This window comes from Colius striatus, chromosome 3 (genome assembly GCF_028858725.1).
Source record: "Colius striatus isolate bColStr4 chromosome 3, bColStr4.1.hap1, whole genome shotgun sequence".
NCBI lineage: Eukaryota > Metazoa > Chordata > Aves > Coliiformes > Coliidae > Colius > Colius striatus.
Genome location: NC_084761.1, coordinates 65188234 through 65211184, shown reverse-complemented (window position 1 = coordinate 65211184; position 22951 = coordinate 65188234). Strand labels below are relative to the sequence as shown.

The 22951-nt window shown below is 38.0% G+C and overlaps 1 protein-coding gene across 4 annotated transcripts in view; it reads left to right on the top strand.

Moving 5' to 3' along the window:
- SORBS2 (sorbin and SH3 domain containing 2) overlaps nucleotides 1-22951 on the top strand; it is a 159670-nt gene that overhangs the window by 78530 nt on the left and 58189 nt on the right. For 2 of the 4 annotated variants that reach the window (XM_061992475.1, XM_061992476.1), the window contains exons 4-9: nucleotides 4032-4124; nucleotides 5690-5716; nucleotides 6706-6830; nucleotides 7793-8410; nucleotides 16913-17392; nucleotides 21691-21835. In XM_061992475.1, coding sequence (XP_061848459.1) covers nucleotides 4032-4124; nucleotides 5690-5716; nucleotides 6706-6830; nucleotides 7793-8410; nucleotides 16913-17392; nucleotides 21691-21835 — 1488 coding nt within the window. The remainder of the gene's footprint in view (nucleotides 1-4031; nucleotides 4125-5689; nucleotides 5717-6705; nucleotides 6831-7792; nucleotides 8411-16912; nucleotides 17393-21690; nucleotides 21836-22951) is intronic. The other 2 variants (XM_061992479.1, XM_061992481.1) reach the window with 1 other exon arrangement.

The window sequence follows — 22951 nt, the reverse complement described above, 5'->3', positions numbered from 1 at the left end:
AGAAAATAATACCTTTAACAAGTAGAGTGCACAGTATAATGATCAGTAAACATCATGTTTGGGTGCAATTTTTATTTTGAGCTGTAAAAGTTTATTATGAATTTCCTGCCACCTGGCTGCTCGCTCCTCACAAAAGGTTGACGTGCTTTCGTCTTTACCAGTCTGCTTTGTGCCATCACTCTTACTGACTCTCTGAAACAGTCGTTTCAAAATACGCCCACCTCATGTTCCTAAATGGAAGGGGTAGTGGTCTGAATTGGCTTCATTCTGCTTTAAAGCAGGACCTGATCAATAGACTGTTTGCCAGATACGGATACAACTCTCTTAGGTTGATGCTGTCTGTAGCAGGAGCACTTGTTGGGATTATGAATTTGGGGGAAAAGGGTTGAAGTACTTGTAGAGAGAAACAGAATTAAGGGAGGAAGGGAGGGAGGGAGGGAGGGAGGGAGGAAGAAGTGAGGCAAGGTGAGAAATGGAGAAGGGCTGAAGGCAAAAACTGTAGGAGGGAAGTTGGCAAGGGAAGAGGAGCTGAATGGTGAGCCAGCAGGAGAAAGAGAGCATCCTCCCACAGCAGAGAACAATAGGATACATAGGCAAATACACACATCCTCCTGGACAGAAGGCAAGCCACCACCTCACCTGTCTTTTCCAGTCAGTGAGTGGCTCTGTCTTCAAGGGTAAGTCTGCAACTCGTAGCATTCAGGAGTTCATCCCTATACGGCCCTTGCTTTACAAGATACTGTCAGAAATATGTCTCACCAGATAATCCTTACCTCTCTTTTCATTCTTTTCTGCAGTATCTGCTAAAGATGCTTATTTGTCTTTTTCTGATTTGGTTGAGAGTATGTAGGGCTTGCAAAAGAATATCTAGGCATCAAATATGCTGAGTCTTGATTTGATCTGGACTTGCATGTTAGGCAGCTGGTTTGATTATGAGTTGTTGCCCACCTTCATTCTCTGTTACTGCCTGTAGATCTTAGCTGATTCAGGTCTCCTTTGTTTAACTGTTAAAAAAATACCTAGGAAGACAGGACTCTGACTCCTAGAAAATTTGTCATGTCAAAAGCACAGGGCATGGTGTGCATGTGTATACATATTTGCATATATTTCATTTTTTAATATATGCATACATTTTGTATAAATTGTTTAATAGTATTAATTGCTTTTAGTTTGCAAGTGCAATGAGCAGACAGTCTTTTAGTTTGGACTTCGGGAATCTGGGTCAATATAAGTTAATGTTTGCTGGAAATATGATGGAGCTATGAAAAAGAAATACAGACTGGAATAAGTCTCTTGATGATCAAATGTGTAAGGGATACTGTGCAGATAAGGGAAGCAGTTTGAAAATGGCCTCTTTGGAGGCAGCATGCAAATTCCTCTGATCCTCATTCAGATATGATGTCCTTGTCTTAATGGAAGCCTGGCCCGAACAAAGATGGGAAGATGGAATCTGTTGGGCATAAATTTGTGCTTGCCCACACATATTCATATTTTATTAGAAATTTTACACACTATGGTGTATTTGTGTGGTTATGTCTCAATTAAGTTCTTATTGACTCTCAATATTTTGTACAGATACAATACTAAGAATGTTATTGCAGGTACAGACATGTCTATGGGCTTCTAACTATAGAGGTAAATGTTATATGCATACATGTATATAGTCAGTTACAGCATCTGTTTTAGCTGTCTTCTATGAGGCTATGTCACACATCGTGCTAGGTAATGGGTCCACTAAGTATAAAACTGACTCACTTCAATTACATTTGAAATTAATTTGGAGCAGAATTTCGTAAAGTTACAATGATTAAATATTTGTAGACAATTTTTTATTGTCTGCCTTTTCTCCTACTTCAGGTTCCTTATCTTGAAATTTGGGATGGTAGCTCTTGAAAAATAAAAATGAAAGCACGTTGCTTTGTTTGCATAAAAGATGTGACAGTATAACAAAATTGTTTGCCTTTTAGCTTGCATTAATCAAATAAAGTCTGCCAATATTCAGATAAGAATAGAACCCCAATATCAACACAAATCTCTTTAGATTTACTTCTGATGTACAGGGCAGGGGGGAATACAAGAATGGAAAATGTGATTTTAATTACAATTGTCATTCTATATTTATGTAAGTAAACAAATGTGCAGGTTTGATACCCGCTGTCTTTGTTCCACATGTACACCACCAAGGTTTAATTGCATGTAATGTGTTGCTTTTGACTATTGCTGCCTGAAATCATTTGGCCTTTTGCCTTGAGACTGGGTATTGTCAAGGAGTCTTTGGAACCACTTACACCTGAGGCAGTGACTCTAAAGTTTGCCAACGTTAACAACTACTTAGTGCATATGCTGTAAAACCAGTGACCAGAAGGCTCTGCTATTCTGGGGAATATTGGAACGAGCAAAGAAATAGCAGAAGCTCACTTCTCTTGCAGACGTGTGTTTAAAGATGTCTCTGTGGCTCAAGTTACTGCTGTCACAGGAAATATTTTCTACTAATAGCTTGCAGGTCTTCCTTAAGCATAATTTTATAAAACTCCCCTGTCATAGGACACAGATATAAAAATGGATAGGGCATCTATCAAAGTTGTCATTCTTGACTTCAGTGAGGCCCTGTATGAAATTTCAGTAGCATCAAATATAGAATAATAGGAATTATTTAGATTGGAAAAGACCTTTAAGATCATCAGATCTAACCATACACTGCTAAACCATGTCCTTAAGTGCCACATCTACACAGCTTTTGAATACTTGAAGGGATGGTGGCTCAACCTCTTCCCTTGGCAGCCCTTTCCAGTGCTTGGTAATACTATCAGTGAAAAAATATTTCCTAATATCCAAACTAAACCCCTCAGTGCAACTTGAGGCCATTTCCTTTTATCCTGTCCCTTGCTTCTTGTGAGAAGAGACCTCCTTTCAGGTAATTGTAGAGAGCAATAAAGTCTCCCCTCAGCCTTCTCTTCTCCAGATTAAACAGCTCAAGTTTCCTCAGCTGCTCCTATTAGACTTGTGCTCCAGAACCTTCACCAGCTTCTTTGTCCATCTCTGGAAACACTTCAGCACCTCAGTGTCCTGCAGTGGGAGAGTCAAAACTGAACACAGGACTAGAGGTAATTTCCCTAGTCCTGATGGCCACAGTATTTCCGATGCAAGACAGGATATGATAATTAAAATAATTACTATAGTGAAGACAGTAAAAATATTCTAGTTCAATATAATCAGGAATATTTATTAACTTCCTTTTACAACTATGATAGAGTTGCTAAAAAGCTAAGCTATGGGAAGACTACCTTCTAATAATAACATAATAACAGCTCCAAGTGAGAGAGAAACTTAGAGTAAGGAAAGGAGCATGCAAGATCCAGAAAAGGTTTTTTACATTTCTGCTTGTTTGTAGTGATTTTAGGTTTCTAGTCATTCGTTTGGGATATTATTGCATTCCAGACATACATTTTTTGACTTATTAAACGAAGAAGAAAGGGGAAAGGAAGAACAAGGGTGTTTCACCAAAACAACAAACAATATTTCATCCTCAATAATTTTGCTTCTTGAGCTTAAAGGATCCAAAAAGCTGAACAAAAGCATCGTGTCAGCTGATCAAAGATAAGCTTAGTTTGAGAACGGTATCTTTCTAATGCATACAATGAAGTGATTTTACAGTGCAGATTATTGATTAGTATTGCTCTCAAAGGCTTAATTCTTTGTCTTGGTTACTTGTTTATTTTTACTAATTAGCTATAATTAAGCAGTCTTTTAGATAACAATGTATATATTTCCCTAGTAGATGAAGTATTAAACATTTCTTTCTTATTTTCTATGAGGTTTATTGTTGTTTAAAGCTTGTGAAATTTTGTCTGTTCTTTTTATATTATCTGTTTTTGCTAATCTGCAAAACTTGCAAATTTACACATTCCTGCAGCAGGTCCCTAATGGCATGCTTACTTTCATGTATGTTTGGCGTATCTGACACTGTGACATGTTGCATGTGCTTGCTCCCTTTGTCTGGGGCTGCTGTATGTATTGTTTTGTGCTTCCAGATAGCGGTGGGTGTGCTCGCAAACGTGCTGCAATGTCTGTCACATTAACAGCTGTGAAGAGAGTTCAGAGTTCTCCAAACCTATTGGCCTCAGGTATTACTGCTAACCAGTGAGATACTACTCCTGAATGGCTTTTCTGTAGTGTTATGCGTTCCTGAAATATTACTCTGGATAATATGAGAAGGGTAACCATATTTTCTATTCTACTGACTAGTTTGTTACTTCTACAGTGGTCTTTAAGAAGTAATCTTAATTTCTCTCTGCCTATGCTTAGTAGCTATTAATGAGCCATTAATTAATTTTGCCCTAGATATATATTTGGGGTCTCATTTTCCTTGTTTTTTTTTATAAGATAACATAGCGTGAAGAGTAAGTTTTGTTTATTACAAACTTTGTTTATTGCAACTTGCTTTAAAAACTTTTCTCAAAGGAAGAGAATCTGAGTGCTGTTGTAAAATGATCGTCAGAAGCCAAATTAATTGTAAAAAAAAAATAATTTATCGAGTATCTTTTCCTAAAACTGTTTTAAACAATAAAAACGTGCAGAATAATCAATAATCAGGTAGATCTGCTTCTTCACAATGTTCTGCTTTTGCAAAATTAAATTGTAATAGTATCATTTACCCATGTTCACTGGTGGTATTAGTAACTGTCAGTACAAATCATTAAAGAATCTTGGGTGCTGTGGCAATCAATTTAACACCAATCGGAACACTCAGTGTTCTCAGTAGTATAGTACAGGAAACTGAATTGAGTGAGCCAGATAATAATTGTAAGATGAAGTCTTTATTTTGTAGATATTTTAAAAAGCAAGACTAATTCCCAGGAATAAGAACCATTGAATTTCAGAAGCAAATTAAATATATGGTTGATACTCTTTGTAAGGGTAGTTGAAGGATTACTTGGATTACTCCATTTATCAGGATTTAAGAAAACACTGGGTTCTTTTTTCTTAGTCACTCGTCTAACAAATTTTTGGCATTTAAGCATGCAGTAAAAGCCTCTTAACATCTTGCTTTTCAAATTAATGATAAGGAGTGCTCTTATTGCTATAATTTTTCTACATTAAAAATATTTTGAATTTGTTTAGAGATGATATAATTTTAATTTCTTTAGGAGAAAAAACCACTAATATATCTACAAGTAATCAAAAAACCCCACCAGAATTTCAAATCTGTGCCAGCAGTATGTATGTATCAGTTACTGTGTTTTGCTTTGAAGTGATGAAGAAAGCATCACACAGTCTGGTGTGAAGAGGGAGAGAAAATCCTGACAGAACCCATAGGCTTCTTTCTTGGTTTTTAATTAAACCTTTTCAGCTCATCTTAAAGGAATCATATTTCTTTTGATATCTAGATTTTAGATGGTAATATGTCACAGTATTTACTAGAGGAAAAAAAAAACCCTCAGCAAATGTTTGGTTTTTACTGCCTGATACGCCAGTGATTAAATAACAGTAACTCACATCACTCTATAATCTTATATATACCTTGTACAATGATCATTGCACAAGTTACCTATGGCCTAATAGTCTGAGATGTGCTTAGGTAACAGGAGGAAATTAGGTAGCTGGAGAAAAAGACTCCTGCATGTTTTTCAAGTTGTGTCATCATGTTTTTGTTTCTAACACAAACTGACATTGGATGTTTCTCTTTCAGGGTCTGATTCTCAGTCTCCAGATTCAGGTAAATAAAACACAATGTTATTTATGCATTAGTGTAATACCATGTAAGTGGATGAGTTATAACAATAACTGTGAATTTTTCCATTTATTTTATTTCATTACTCTATATATCTAAATTCTCTAAGGAAAGTACTGCTGAAATTGTAATAATAATTGCAAGTGGCTAAGACCTCAGATTCAGGTCTCACTCAAAAGCAGTATTTCCTATAACACAGTATATGTTGTCAAAAAATGAATTGTGTGGGACAGACTGCTAATTTACCACCTTAGCTTCAATAGCACTTACTATTCCATTTTTAGTCCCTTCCTCAGGACTGCAAGTTCTATCCACCCCACTTAGCAGCCTGCTCACATAATGTGTTATTTTCCCAGCCTCTTACAGTATTTTGTCTTTAAATCTGCAACTTGTTGCTACAGGATAATATCTCTCTGTTTGGACAATGTATTGAGGGCTTTTTAGCTCTGAGGATAGAGAAAACACAGATGGTTGGTTGGAAAATCAAAATGTCATTCAGATTTGGAAATAAGATACATCATTGGAACAACTAATTCGGTATTGTGACATTTGGTGAAACTTCCATGAGCAACACTAACTTTACATGAGCTGGGATGGTTTTTACAATCTAACGCAGCTATGAAGGACCTAATCCATGAACATTCTTCAGCCTGCTTTATACACAACCTGAAGCACCAACATCTCAAAAGGACTCCCAAGGTTTAAAATCTGTAGTCTGCATGAGTGTTGTGGGGAGATGTCAAACTGTTACCAGCAGACTGTCAGTGTCTGAGTTTTTTGAATTTTAAAGATAAATATTTTGTAAATATTTCTGTTCTTGTAACTTCTGTGGTGATAACAGCAGCAATGTCAGTTGTGTAGTAGCTAAACTTTTCAACAGTTTAAGAGCTATGTTGCTGGGATGATAGCAATGTAGAGAACTACTAATCACAGGGAAAAAAAAAAATGGTTTGATTCCTTTTTTCTCACAAAAGCTTGGAGATCTTACAATGACGGAAGTAGAGAGACCTTGAATGGAGACACTAGCAGTTCATCTCTCACGGCAAAAGGTTTTAGGAGTGTGCGGCCAAATCTACAGGATAAAAAATCACCAACTCAGGTAAAACTGAACACACCAAGTTTTATGCTTTGGCATTTGTGTGGGGGTTATTCTTGGGGGCAGCATATATCAATGGGATATCTCTATGAACCATTGTCCTGATATTGTCCAGATAGTGTGAATCACCTGTTCACACAGATCAGTACAAACTGGTTTACTGCGTAGATAAAGCATACTTCACACAGAATACAGGCCTCCAGGTTAATTACCAAAAATTGCTTTCAATGAACAAGACAACCAGCTTAATAAAAAAGTAGGTCACACACAAATAAAAGCTTTCTAGGAGTGTTCCCGGACATCAAAGATTATTTATTAATATTTTACACTTAGAAATATGCATCAGTCATCAAAATAATATCTGATGATAAAAACTTATTAATTATAAGGCAGACAATATTTCTACCTGTTTTGCAGAAAAGTGTAGTTAGAGTACACTAAAATAGACTCCAAACACTTAAGTAGGAAACATATTTCTCTGTCAAAAAGAAAGATCAACATACCAACATGAATACTGTCTCTGTTACTGTTTTAATCCAAGGTTTAAGAGGCTTTGTGTGTTTTATGTCTGTTACCTGTGAATAATGGCTTGTTATCTAAAATCATGGAGTATATTTTGAAATTACTTACTTATCTGATCGATTTCACAGTAGTAATTCTTATTCAGTGCAATAACTGATTTTCTTAAAAAGAAAATGGACTATAGTGGGCTCCCTTCTGATCCTATTTTACCCTGAGCAAATGGAACATCTGGCTTTATAAACACAAGCTGTACAGCAAAAGGTGGTGGGAACATGACCAATTCAGTTGTCCATTGAACTGAGAAATGTTGGGATTGCTAGGTTGCTAGTTCCTATATTTAAACATAAAAGTCAAACTGAGTTATGTCTCCTGCTAACATTTACTTTCTTTCTGTTTCTTCTTCAATGTTATTTTGCTGTGTGTGGATGCTTTTGGCAAATAAGGCACCTCTGCCACCCCCTAGAAAAGAAAGTTTTCGGAAAGCAAGAGTAACTAATCACAACAATGAAATTAATCTCCAGGCAGTAACAATCAGTCCAGCTAAACATCTTCCCACAGATACTGCCTGTTACACTAACAAGAAGTCTGTCCAGAAGACAATGTCTTCTGAAATATCTAACATAAGTGTGTCACATGCACAAAAAATCATTAAACCACTGACCTCAACCTCCAGTGCAGGCACAAGCACAGTAGCTGGTATTAGTACTACTCTCCATCAATGCCAAAGGCAACAGTCTCAAAAACGTAGGATATCTACCCTGAAATTAACCCGGACACGTGACCCAGTGGGTAGCATTCATTGTAATACACAGCAACAGCTCAAGCCTGTTGAAGTGCCAGTATTTCCACAAAGGCCTGTCTCACCTGCGTGTAACCCCATGCCTGAGAAACACACAGCATCTCTTTCCATTCAGATAGCTCCCATCCCTGACAATAAAGCAGAGCCTGAAATCCAAGAACATCCACCTAGTATTTCTCCAGACGCTTCAAAGATGTCTTCAAAGGATTTGGGACAAAAGTCTACAGTTCTTCCTCCTTCACAGGCTGCAGAATGCCATGTGGTATATTTAATTTTTCCCTCTTTTCTTTTAGATCATTCATGAATCACTTAATAACTATCTGTTTAGTTATACTTACATTATCAAAGTTAGACCTTGTGTTTCTTGGGTAAAACTACCTGTTACGTGGATCAAAACAGAACTGAACAAAACCTGAAGTTTTTAGAAGGATGTTAAAAAAAAAATTAACCCAGTTGAGCTGGAAGGTAGACTTCTTTGTTCCTTCATGAGCACTTTAAAGACTACAAATGCATAATACTAAATTAGCGAATTGTAGGTGATGCATCTGCCGAAGTGACTCTCCCTAGAGCAGGACACATTCAAGCGTTATGATACCATAGGTGCTGAAAAGATCAAGTATGGATAGAAGAAGTTTAGGTTGAGGGAAAGGTTGTACAAATGCTGCTCTGCTAGTTGGCTAATAACACCAAAAATTGTTTTGTCGGTGCTTTCTGCGAGGCTGGGCACTGCTGTCCCCTGTGTCCTGTGCAAATAGCACTTTTTAAAGAAAACGGGTTGATAAAATCCTTTGTCAACCACCTGCACATAAAGCATTGGAAGACACTGATCTTTTAAGTGCCTCTCTTTTTCCTGTACCGTATGCCTACTGAGATGAAAATTCTTTGTTAACTATTGATCTCATCTAGGAGAAATGGGAGTATCAAACATATCATATAGAACCAGTGGAGTTTGAGCAGGGTTTATCACCATTCAGAAAGTTACTGAGCCAAATAAAATAAGCCTAAGAGCAATAAAGCAGCAGTGTGTAGATACCAGGCAAATGAGAGCTCTGAATAAATTTTTCATTTCCATTCTGCTTTACTTAGTCACATTAAGATTTTTCTATTTTAAAAGTTAATTATTCTAGTATGTGTACCAATATACCAGCTTATCTGAGTCCTTTGGTTGGAGGTGGGAGTTGCTATAGGTCTAGGCTTATCTGCCTCAAAGGTTTGTCTGAGTGAGGATCCCGTCATGGCATATTTGCATTCATCTAATTCTGCTGAAATCAGTGGGGCTACTCTGAAGTAAATAATGGCACAACTTCACAAACCTCAAGTCGGTTGAGAGCCTTATTGTCACCAGCAGTAACACACCTGCTCTCTCAGGCTGTGGTTCTTTCAGAGCATCACATTCAACCAGATCTTTACTCTGGAAGCCAGGAGTATCTCCATTAGCTAGTATTACTAGTTGTAATATGTCAATTCTTCTTGCAACTCACAAGTAAAAATTTTTATCAGAACAAAGATCTGTGAAACTATGTGGCAACAATTTGCAGTGCTCCTTCTGAGTTTACTCTGTTAACAAGTAGGAGCACAGAAGAGTTAATCACATTTGTTCTTCTGAAGATTAGAGAGAGACAAAGCTATCATCTTAAACCTTTCTATTATACTACAAAAAATGTTGTACATTTTGAGAAAAACAAGTTGCTTTACCTTTAAGAAGAATCAGTTTACTACTTAGTGATTTTTGTCAAGTAGAACAAATCAGTTCAAGCAAGACCCACAGTAAAGAAATAGTGTCAGAAACAGCAACTAAGGCTGAACAAGAGTTTTTTTCTGATAAATAAGGTAGATATGAAGGTTATAGAAGGCAGGCTCGCAGGTCTTTTAAATATGGGCATAGAACAGATGTAGGTGTAGCCAAAACAACTATGCATCTGTGTTTTCACTTAAAAATAGATGTTTAGCCTCTTAGCAATATCATGCATTATATATTCAAAGTATATAATTCACAGCATCTCTCAAACAGAAGGTAGTTTTATGACAGCTAATAAGAATTAGGAGAAATACCTTTTCTATGATCAATAATAATACTCAAATTCTAATCACAGTGACTAAAAATAATTTCTCTTGTAGATGCCTCTTTTAGAATTTTAAAATTCAAAACACATTTTGCCATTTCTTTTACAATCTGTTTAGTTTCAGTATGAGCTGACAATAGTCAAAAAAGTAACTGACGATCCCATCATGGCATATTTGCATTCATCTAATTCTGCTGAAATCAATTCTGCTAAAAGACTTACTGGCAATTCTACACTTGTTTTTCTGCCTTCTTCATGGTTTCAGTGTGTGAGAAGAATGATCAGACATTTGGCAAATGGGTTTCTTTGAATATAAAGATTTCACTCAATCACAGATATCATTAACAAATGCAGCCTGTGGTGGTTTAGCCTGATGTCCACCCGGTCATAAAATCATTCCCCTCCCAAACTGGACAGGAGAGAGAGAGAGAGAAATAATAACAAACGGTTTGTGAGTTGAGATAAGGACAGAGAGATCACTCAGCAATTAGTGTCATGGGCAAAACAGACTCAACTTAGGGAGAAAAAGGTTTGATTTATTAAAGAAGCAATAAGAACAGGGAGATGAGAAATAAAACTGTCTTAAAAATACCTCCCCCCACCTCTCCCTCTTCCCAGGACTCTCCTTTTTTCCCCTCCAGCAGTGCAGGGGATGGGGGATGGAGGTTGCAGTCAGTTCATTATTGATGGACTTTGCTGCTGCTTCTTCTCGGGGTGAGGCCTCCTCACACTTCCCACTGCTACACTGTGGGGTCCCTCCCCATTGCAGACAGTTCCTCACGAACTTCTCCAGCGTGGGTCCTTCCCATAGGCTGCAGCTCCTTACAAACTGCTCCAGCATTGGGCCTCCCATGGGGGCAGCTCCTTACATACTGCCCCAGTGTGGGTCATCCACCAGGAAAACAGTCCTTCAAGGAAGACTGCTCCATCCTGAGACCCTCATGGGATCACAAGTCCTGACAGCAAACCTGCTCCGCCATGGACACCTCCCCCACAGACTCCCAGGTCCTGCCAGGAACTTGCTCCAGGGTGAGCTTCCCACAGAGTCACGGCCTCCTTCAGGCATCCACCCGCTCCAGCGTGGGGTCCTCCACAGGCTGTGAGTGGATCTCTACTTCCCAGTGGTCCTCTGTGAACTGCAGAAGGACAATCTGCTTCACTATGGTCCTCACCACATATCACAGGGGAGCCTTTTCAGTGCCTAAGCACCCTCCTCCCCCTCCTTCTCCACCGACCTTGATGTCTGCAGAGATGTTTTCACTTTCTCCCTCCCTGTTGCTGCTGCAGTTTTGCAACTGTGCAACAACTTCTTCTCAAATACGTTATTCACAGAGGTGTTACGTCCATCACTAATTGGCCAGGCCTGGGTCAGGTGCAGGGTCCAGCTTAAAATTGATTGGCCCTAACCCTGTGAGCAACAGGGGAAGCTTCTGGCAACTCTTTTTGTTTAAAGAAGCCACCCCTGTAGCCCCCCAGCTACCGAAAAACCTGGCCCAGGCAAAACCACTACATAGCCAGTTTTTCAAACTGCATCCATTTATTGATCGATAGCCTGCAAAAATCTGTCTGACATCCTCCCTGATGTTCAACTTGGCAATAAATTTTAAACATTAGTGTGAAGTATTAGTATGACATATCTGTCCTTACAATCAAATCATGGAGCCAGTGGGTTTTGCTAACTCTGTGTTAAAATACCTAAAACTAGACTACAAATTGGCATGTGAGGTTGTACAGAATTCTGCACCAAGTGATGTCCCAAAGCCAAGATGCCATGGGCTAAAGGTAGAAATAAAGGCTACAGCTGTATATCTAAAAATATTTATTTTCTGACTCAGTTCTCTGGTTGTCTTCAAACTGTTCTAATGCCCAAAATTGTCATGTCCTTTAGCTATGTATCATATTGTGTTTGCAAAGTTCACAATTTATCTCACATAGACAAATTAGCTTTCATTATACGATACATGATACTCATTTTTAAAATTGAATTACAGTTGCAATCTGTACAGAACTTTGTACACCAGTTAAAATACTTCTGCATATGCAGATCATAGGTTGTTATGTTAAACTATATGCTCTAGGGATGGTCTCAGACTGTAGATCAGGCCCACCAGTGAAACTTAAAGCTACCGCAGAAACTCTCAAAAACTAAATACATTTAGGAAGATGCTGTGAAAACAACTACCCCATTGCATCCGGGTTTATAAGTGTAGGGAGAAAAGAGGTAGGATTGGCTAATCATCACTGATTAAGTGGTGGTGAATGGGAAATACTGTGCACGTGTGAGTATCTATTTGTATAGGGGCGGCACGTACAACTATATTATGCAACAAAGCAAGGAAAAAGGCAGCCAAGAGAGAGCTTGTATAATCCAAATCCGTGCACAACAGATTTGCAGTATTTTTTAATGTGTCTTATGTTTGTGCTCCTATTTGCACTTCGTTTCAGAGTTTATCTGCTGAAACTTTTAAGTGCAAGCAGAAGTGCGGTATGACTCACCAAGTGACATTTTGTAAACACTCCTACTCAGAGAAAGGTTAAAGCCCTTAAAATTGTATATGAAAAGAGAAGCATTAAAATTATTCAGTGTTAGGGGTTTTTTTGACATTATTACAGTCTCGAGAGAGGCTGCTGCTCTGTACCATAATGCAGACACGGGAGAAATTACCTCATCTATTTCAACTGTGAAATTAGATTTCGTTTAGTATGAGACTGATGGAGGTAAATTCTGTCGTCCTAATTTCTTATAAAAGCTCTAAACTGATCAAGAATTCTGAAGTGAGATGCACTGAAACAAAAACAAAAACCTAGTATTTTTTTGTTCATTTTGTTTCTGGATCCAGAAGTTTCCCATTGTTCTAAGACAGTGCTTTCTAAAACTGAGGATGCAAAATATTTGTCTTTTTTGTTTGAATTCCACAGATAGGTGAACACTTGCTTTAGTCCTAGTGTCCTGGAGGAATAAAAGCTACTGTACTGGATGTTTATGAAAGTGTTTCTTTTGCCAGACTTACAGCTGTAGACAAGTGAATCAAGGAAAATAAGCCTGGAACTAAAAAAATTCTTTCTGAATTGGTTTATCTAATACATTATAATACCTGTTTGTTAGATATTGACAATGCATTGAGTGACATACAAAGGAGAACAGGCAGATTTCAATGTTTTGGGGACAGACGGCAGGCAAAGAAAATGGGGCACATAATTTTCAGTTTAAGTTCTGTATCACTGATGTGGTTTTGCACAAGGGCTGAACTCCACCTTCTCATACTGAGTTTAGAATAAGAGGGCTAAGTAGTAAAAATGGGCATAGGAATTTAACTTGCAGCATCAGTTTGGGGATTTGACAGCTTTTAACAATTAAAAATAGAGGTATTTTTACCCAGTTGTGCGAGCGTATGGGTGTCATTTGATTGCTGACTACTAAAATCTGCTACGTGTTAACAAAATGAGTTTATTTACTTATCTCTGAGTCTCTTTACCTGTGTCTTGACTGTTGAAGCAAGGCCAGCACTTTGGTGTCATTAGTAATCTCATACCTCTCCGCACAGATCTTGCAGTAAAAAGATAGATTGACTGGTTTTGAAACCCTTGCTAGGGTCACATGTCTGCCTCGTGAAATGAGTAGCAACTGTGTTCTTTAGGCCCAGCATTTTGCTGTTCAATGGAAGGTGAATATTTCTGAAGGACCAGCAGGAACCTGCACTTGAGACTTTCAGTTCAGTTTAAGACTTTGACGTTTATCTCACTCTCTCAAGTGTTGCTCCACAACCCCAGATAATTATGTAGTCTAACTAGTTCTTCATCATTCTAATTGATTAAGTACTTGTTTGGCATTTAATCCACCTGACCTCTGCTAGCGTTTCTTGTGCTGTAACAATCACAAACCTAATCTGAAGCACACTGAATGGAGATGGTATTAAAAGTTTTCTGGAATGCATTCAGCCATGTCCTCCCCATTTTTTTCACAATGGTGAAAATGTGGATCAGTAGTAGCCAAAGGTATCTATTTAGAGTTTACCAGCCCTCCATGTTTTTAAATGGTGTAATCAGTTTTTGAAAATAATGCTGGTTTAAATCACCATTGCAGCCACTCTTTCCCACAGTGATGGTTGTACCAGTGGCAGAATTCTAGAACCAGGCAGAATATTCAAGTTTACTTTATGAAGCTGAGAAACTTCATGTTGGGAATCAGTACCTAGAACTGCCACATTCCTTCTACCTGTGTTGTAAGAATATATTCTTATTAAGAATTTGACTGACTAAATCAGCTATTATTTGCCAAATCCAATGAAGTTATCACTTCAAGAACTCTATTTCACTAGCTCTCTGGATGCACCCTGAATATGTGTTTTTGTGTTGTCCATCCTTTCTTTTCTCAAGCATGCAGGCAGTCTTCTCAGTTCATAGCCAGAATGCTTACAAGGTGTCTCAAGACTCCAAAATTTTCTGTTATTTTATATTGATTAACTGAAAAGTTTATAGATCAATTTACATATTTTGTCTCAGACAGTTGTAACTTTTTTCTTGGGGTACTGAGAGGATGTCTGGTCTGAAGAACTTCAGAGCTTCATATTGACTCTGCTTCATAATTGCATTGTGATCTCCAAATTCATGTCTTTCGATGGAGATCTTGAATTATTCCATGGATGATGAAAGTAAAGCATGGTGGTTCTGTCTTCTCTTTATATGTCTGTGAGATTAAATTTCTGTTTCTTACATGTGTACAAAAATGCACACATTTTAAATCACTAATATGCTATGCTGTATAATTGGCTGTTTCGCATCTGCATATGATTGCTTTTATTGTAATTATTTTAATGGTATTCCCTTGTTCTTTTGAAGTTTCCAGTGGCAAGTTAGTTATCTCTAAAAATCATATCTTCTTTTACAGTCATACAGTCAATTATTGATTTTCTGATTAAGAAGTAATCTATTGATTTTTGGTTTGAGGGGTTTTTTTTGTTGTTTTTTTAGTTGTAGATTTGAAACATTCCAAATTTAGATTTGGATTTTAAACTGTGTGACTAAATTTCATCACTGTTTTAACTGCAAATTTTAGCAACAGCTTCTGGCATATTTTTTTTTGTGTGCCCTAGAGGTCCAGTAATGCCAAAGAGTCCTTTTGAACCATTTGGAACAAGTGGTGGATATCTGTTCACAGGCTTAAGATGCTTTTCTGAAATACAAATTCATATATATGGTTCCATTGACCTCAGCATGGTTACTTGTGCAAATTCTAGCTGATCTCAGCAAGAATTAGGGAACTGGACCCCCAGTGACCTCTCTTAAGCAGCACAGTCTGGGTTGTGTTCCAAGTCTTGCATAGGATTTTAGAAGATATTTTCAGATTTTGGATTAAAATGCCAAAATGGCATTTTAATCTGGTGGCTTGAAACATTTTTTGACTGATTAGAGTTAGACATCTGCTTATTCCAAGCATAGGAAATAATATTATTAGTATTTGTTGCTTTTTTAAGTAGATATTACTGCAAATGGTATCTTACTGTCCTCTGTTTTACATAAATTTGAATCCCAAACACTCTTTCCTTGCAGCTATTCCAGAGATCCTCAGTCCTATCAAAAGTGAAACCAGTAGTGCTGATGTAGGCAGTATTTTGACATACTTCAGGAGTTAATTGAAAGCTTGTGGCTAATAGGCAGCATAGGAGGATTTGTGCAGCTGTTTAACAAAGACTGGGTGCCAACGTGCTTTTCATGTATCTTTAATTCAAAAAGAAGTTGCACATGCAAAAAGCCAGTTTCAAGATTGGTTTAAACCCTGTGTTCTGTGACTGATTTGAAATAACAGAACATAAAGCTCATACAGTCTGTGACAGTTTTCAGAGGCCCACTCATGAAGACTTTCCCTTATATTTTTAAGGAATTATGCTGAAGCCTCACAGCTGTTGTGTTTTGTTTCAGTACAAAGTCATGCCTGTCCTGTTCTTGTGCTCCCAGTCTTTGTTGTTGCTCAGATTTATACCAGCTACCCTAACAATCCTTCTGTCCTCCAGTGTTGGAAAGACTTATGAGCACACCTTATCCACTAGGCTGACAGGGTGCTTCCAGGGTGCTTGGAAATACTAAGATCATCCAAACGTCTTTATTAGAGAGGCAGTGGAGAAGGTGTATTCAGTCACAAGAGACAAAAAAAAAGTCCACAACCTATTGCTTGCGGATGATGTGATCATTCAATGTTATCATTGCGTTTAGCTGACAGTCCTGCCAATCTGTATATTACAAGTAGTATCAAAACAGTACCCATCCTTTGACCAAAAAAAAAAAAGACATCAATATTTATAGAGATCAAACTTGCAGGTCCTTTTTTCCTTTTACAAACAAAATGAACATCACATTCTGTAACCTCATATGGATGTAAAGTATAAAATAGTGTGAACCTTCTGGACGCACAACTGGGATCATTAATATATACAGTACACGGTGAATATTCATCCCCAGCACACTATGGTTTCTGGCATTGCTTCCAATAGTATTTGATGCATTAATTTCTTTCATGTTTCCTTACTTTAATATAGAGTGTGGTTGATTTATTTCCTAATCCATGTGAATGTGAACTTCCTCGGGCTGCTGAAAAACTTAGGCTTTTGTGATTCTCCTACACACAGCGAGAGGCAAAGGGAAAAGTTTTTTATTCATTTGGTAATCTGTTTCTTTTCTTATTTTTTTTTTTCCTCAAATCTCAGCTTGGAAACCAGAAAGTAACTGCCCATGTGATGGAGGTAAATGCTTCACAGACACACAGACAAACAGCAACAGAAGCTTCTCCACTGCCTCTTCCTCCTCCTGTGGTACCAGTTAACAGAGCCTCTTTTTCACCAGACAGTGGCACCCATCTAGCACCATGTTCTTTGCCAACGCTTGATGATTTTTTGCCTTCACGCTTTTATAAAACCCCAGCCCTTTCACAATTTTCATACAAATACCCGTATCTAGCTTCTGAAAGTATTATCCACAGGAACGAAACAGCCTCTGTAAGCGCAGATTCTGCCATGAGTGAGTGCTCCTCCCGCACAGTGAGTGAGTCCTCCACAGCCATTCTAGATGAGCTGCAGACTTGTAGCTATGATACTACTGACTGCTCTGAAACACCTTCCCCAACCTTGAGCCAGATGTCTGCTGTGTCAGATGGCACCACCTTAACCAACACTGCTGCCACTTCTCATGTAATTATGCTTCCTTTTTTCCTCCTCCGTTTTGTTCAAACAGGTTGTCAAAGGGGAAAAGCATTCAAACTTGTTATGCTTTTACACAGACAAGTATTCTGTTAGTAGTTTTCTGTGTTCACTGTCTGACTGTGTTTTGCAACAGTTGTTTAAAAAAAATCACTGGCATAGCAGATTTGGTAATAGGGAAATTATACTAAGTTGTTGCAGTTGTATGGTCAGCTATCAAAACACTTTGTTTAAAATAAATGAAAGTGAATTCCATAAATATGTCTGTTCCCAATGCATTAAAATGCATCAAACTAACTGTAGAGTTTGAAGAGATTTGTTCAAAATATTGTTAGCAACGTACAGGGTTGGGAAGTTTGTAGCCTCTGTGCTACCACCATTTTTGGTTTATACTGAGGTACAATAATATAACTTGCAAATTCATAGTAGATGTTGGCAATATTTAATGCATTTTTTTCCTCAGGCATGACCACTGACTGCACAAAACTATTTTCCTCTCCTCTAACTAACCTTTTCCTCTCCTAAGCACAGTTTCTTACAGGAGTGAACTTCATAAATAATATTGTACTACTCAAGTGTCCCGTTACTTTTCTCTTGGTTAAGCCAAGGGGAAAAAAAAACCCATATGCAATTAGACATTTTATATGCACATTCAATTTTCTGTACTGTAGTACACTCATATATGGATAGAAAGAAGGTATGGAATTTGGGTCAAATCCAGAGCAGTTCTTATTTTGAGATTGTCTGCATGATTAAAATGAGTCAGAACAAAGACTTCATTTAGATTGAGCAATTCATTGCTGCGTTTCAAAAGAGATGTTCTGAAACCAAAGTTTTACTGGGTCACAGCAGTGTTCAAACTGTACAAATATTTCACCATGCTACCATTTTGCAAGTCTGAGAATAACAAACTGCACATAAAGTTTGATCTATATTTTAGAAAAAGTATTTTGAGGCCCAACTTGCCTACAGTCACCTAGAAAGTCAACCATCTCTTGTCAGTGCTCTGGATGCTGTTAAAAAAAAAAGTTATTAATAGATATGTAAAAGCTGTCATTCCCAACTCTCGTAACACAGCTTTGAAACCTGCTTGGTTTTGATTTGCTTTGGATTTTTTTTAAAGAATCGAAGATACCATAATCAGTATAGACTGGTACATGTAAATAAGGCACAATCACTACATGACCATTTACTAGCTATGGGAAACATGGAGCACTTATGGAATTTTTTTTCCAACCCACTTCTACAATATCAATTAACTGTTTGCTTTGAGCACAGTTTTTATAAGCAGAAGTGAACTGTCCCTCTTTTCTGGTTTTTTGGGTAGTCTCCCTGTAGAGAGATATGTTGTGATCAAGTCTGACCACCACGTTGTCTCAGCCATGGAAGGGACAAGTGTAACAGTTGTTCACCATTAATCAGCAAGGGATAAGTCTCCCACCAAAGGACAAAAGTCCCTAAACAGTCCCAAGAGCCCCACAAAAATTAAAGTGCTGACAAGACCCTCTGCTGTGTAGAAAAGTCTTTGTCTCTCATCCTCTGTAGGGGACAACCAAATGACTATAAATGTATCTGTGAAATGATAGGGAAGCTGGTGGCACACACACATATACTGCCACATATACTACTCCTGTGATGATCTTCATCTTCAAAGGAGACTCCTGTTAGTTTTGTAGATGAAAACTTCTGAGTGAACTATAAAAGTAACATGGGATTGTGCCATTCAGCACTGTGTCTACATAAGTGGGAACCATGTATTCAAAGGTGACATTATGTCCACATTGGGGATGTTTATTTATTCTTGAGGTCCTTAAGGAGAGATTAGGCAACAAGGTTTTACAGCAGGTCTTCTGAGAAGAGGAAACAGCATCAGGAAGAGATGAATCAACAAAATGGCAAAATATTCCAGGCAAAGACAGAGCTAAACATAAACCAACAGTTACTTGGTCATACTTTTAGTCACAGGCAACGACTTCTTTGAAAACCTGAAGTATGAGAATTGTAACAATTATTTGGGCTTATGCTTAGAATTGGAGTTAAAATTGGAAGACAGATGGTTTTGGCAACTATTTTTTCTGATTCTATTCCAATTATGAACATTTCCCTTATAAAGTAATTTTCATGGGTTCTTTCTCTTTATGTAGTTTAGAATTGTGGAATCTAACAGAAACTAGGAGATGGAAGCTCACATTAGATTTTGGCCTTTTGCCAGGTTCTGGGACTGCCTTGAGCTTCAAGAATTGATCCTGAGTATTTTAGCATAATTCTCTATCTTGAGGTCAGGAGTGTGCTGCATAGCAGTGCTGCACAAAACTACTTGGACATCTGCAATGGGAGCTCTTTAACTTTTTTTATTGCAGAAACTCACAGGAGTAGCTTTCCAGCCTGCAAAGAACTTACACTAGTTCTGCCTCTCTGTTCAGGGAAACAAAAACCATAGTAAAGGAGTGCGAAAGTATAAGGTTCTGTACATAGTTGCACCCTGCATTCCTTAGAAATGTGTTTTCCTAAAAAGACAATATGCAGGAAAAGAGAAGAGGTGAACTCCTGAAGTAGGATGGAGATGGCTGGCCTCATCTGAATAGCTCTTGAAATGCTGCGGTTGAGCTCAGGTAGCTTTCGTATTACTGCAGCTCCGAGTTCGTTTGGAGAGGAAGATGGTGTAATGTAAACTTAGTTTACATATTGGTTCTTGACTTGATTAAGAGAGGAAACATTTAAACATTGAAGTTTTAGTGGAGACAACCCCATAACACAAATTTTTCAGCTCAGTTCTGAAAACAAGTATCCTTAAAATGAAAAATACCTGAATGCCTCTAGGAGTTCCATGATGTCTGTGTAGGAGCCAGAATTTGTTTTTCTCTCTTATCTACTGAAGACTGAGATGTTAAAAATATAAAATCAAATCAGTAATCTCCATAATACAAATTTCTACGAGAAGTCATGAACTATTTCATTTTAAATGGAAAACAATATGCCTTTTAATACATAAATACATTTTTTTTACATACACTTTGCAGCTTCAGATAGTCTCATGTTTTACGTTTACAGTATGGTTAATTCTCTTTTGTTCTATAAAATAATGGGTAATGGGGTGAAGCTGGAACACAAAAAGTTCCATTTAAACATAAGAAAAAAACATTTCACTGTGAGGGTGAGGGAGCAGTGGAACAGGCTGCCCAGGGACGGTGTGAAGTCTCCTTCCTTGGAGGTCTTCAAGACCCACCTGGACATGTTCCTATGCGACCTGATCTAGATGACCCTGCTTCTGCAGGGGGGTTGGACTAGATGATCTCTAAAGGTCCCTTCCAACCCCTACCATTCTGTGATTCTGTGAAAATTAAGAGAAGTTTGTGACGCTTCTGATTTTGTTCAGATTTAAAGGAGAGTTCCGTATTAAAAGATGTTACAGAGAGCTGCCTTCCCTTTTCTTATGAAATATTCTATACTCTCTCATTTCATTCAATGCTTTCTCAATTATCTGTCTTTTGATCTTTGCAATGCTTCCCACAAAAGTGCTATAGCCCAGATGTGGGCATTCAAAACCGGGGGGCAATGAGGCAAGTTCTTGCAGAAATACCTCTTGTGACTAAAGCCTAAATGGCTAGTGGTGCTGCTATACAGCCAGTTCACTTAGCTTTCCCATTTTATTTATTGGTTCTGTTTTTCTGTCGGGGTCAGGGGGAGGGAGTGAGTTTGTTGGTACTATTTATTTTCATTGGGATAGATTACATATCAGGATCCCATAGTCACTCCACCTGGCTTCCATTTTTTAAAGAAGCTTTATCTCACTCTCTTTAGCTAGTCCCAATGAGACACTTCTTTTTGGTCTATACAGAAGTTCCTATTAATATCAATAGGGTGTGAGCATGTGCTTTAAAGGAGTATGTCTCTCGGAGTAAATGACCCATGGCAGGCAGCATTTTTCACACAATGAGGTGAACTTTTGCTGCTATCTTCATTTTATATTGCTGACAGACATCTGCAGACCTTGTTTGTCCCATCTTCCTTGCCTTGACTATGGTCTCCCTGTCACCTGATTATTTCAGCATGCTTTACAGACAGCACATAAAACGAGGGAAGAGGGGGAGGGAGTACAAGCTATATAAGGAAGACATTCTGCTCCTCTTGTGATGAGTTTTATATTTCAGTGAACGCAGATGCCATTATGGCTAGGTACCTGACAACTGGTAATTGTTGTGTGGATGACAGTCTTGCATCACTTCATTTGGAATGTCAGTCGAAGGCTTTGTGTGTAGTTTAATGGGATTTTGTTTTGTTTCTCTCAGGCTCAGGTCACAGTGAATGGGAACTCTGGCACTGCTGCCAGCCCAGTGAGTCACTTTCAAAGGCCTTTTTCCCCTTCTTCAGCTTACTCTCCACCAGCTTCACTCAATTCCAACATTGTTATCATGCAGCATGGCAGGATGATGGGTAAGCCTCATACATAATGTTTGCTTTATACATTGCACAACATATTCCAATTCATGTGACAAAGACTGCAAACAATTGCAAAGTGCTTCACATCCATAATGGAGGTATTGTGTATTCATGTACCTTGGGAAGTAAATGGAAAAACTAATAGCATTTATTGTTAGATACAGTAGTGATGCTGAACTGGGGTTACTAGTGAGTTTTATTGCTTATGTGTATGAGAGTGATCTCGTACTAGCTTTGGCAAGGGAAGAGTATATATCAAAATAACTCATCTTGTGCAGCCCCTTCAGATTTTGTCTTTAAGAAACCAAGTGTCAACTTTGCACATTGGTTCTCTCCACAACTTCCATAATCTTCAGTAGAAATACTGCCAACAAAGGAAGGGGCTGTGGGATTTTAAACACCCAAAGCCATGTTAATCTATAATTTGTTTATGTATTTTCTGTAGGGCATTGTTTTATTAGGGTCTTTTTAATATACATGAGCCTTATAAAGGCGCTTTGCCAGTATAATCCACTTTGCCAGAACAATCATTTGCTTTCTGTGTTTTCTACCAGTGTTTTGCATATTCAGGTAAGACCATACAGGCAAAACAATTTGAGTGTGGTCCTGGAGTTTACTTTTTTGTTGCTCATGCAGGGAAATTAAGTGACAGTTCCCACTCTGAGACTTATGGCTTAGACAAATGCTACAATCCCTATTATAGTGATAAGAGTAAAGATTGTATGCATGGGATTTCCCAAATCCCAGAATTCTAGATGCTGTGATTGCTTCCAGTTTGCTGATGTAAAACCCTATCAATTCTGGTTTGATATACCTGAAATGAGTATCTTCCCATTACTTTTACTCTTGTGTGATGCTGAAGTTCTGTGTTCCACAATAAGAACCTGATTTAATTCTCTTTGCTCATGTAAAAATTCCACCAGTGGCCTCAAAATGAGGCCTAGGAAGAATGAAGGATCAAATCCAAAATGTTTTCTAAATTTAACAGCATGCATTTTGGGAAAATGGCACAAATATTCAGGCATTTGCCACGCAGAGTTGCCCCTCGCCATATATGAGTAGCACTGAACTATTTACAGGGCATCAAACTTGAGTAAACAGCTGAAACAG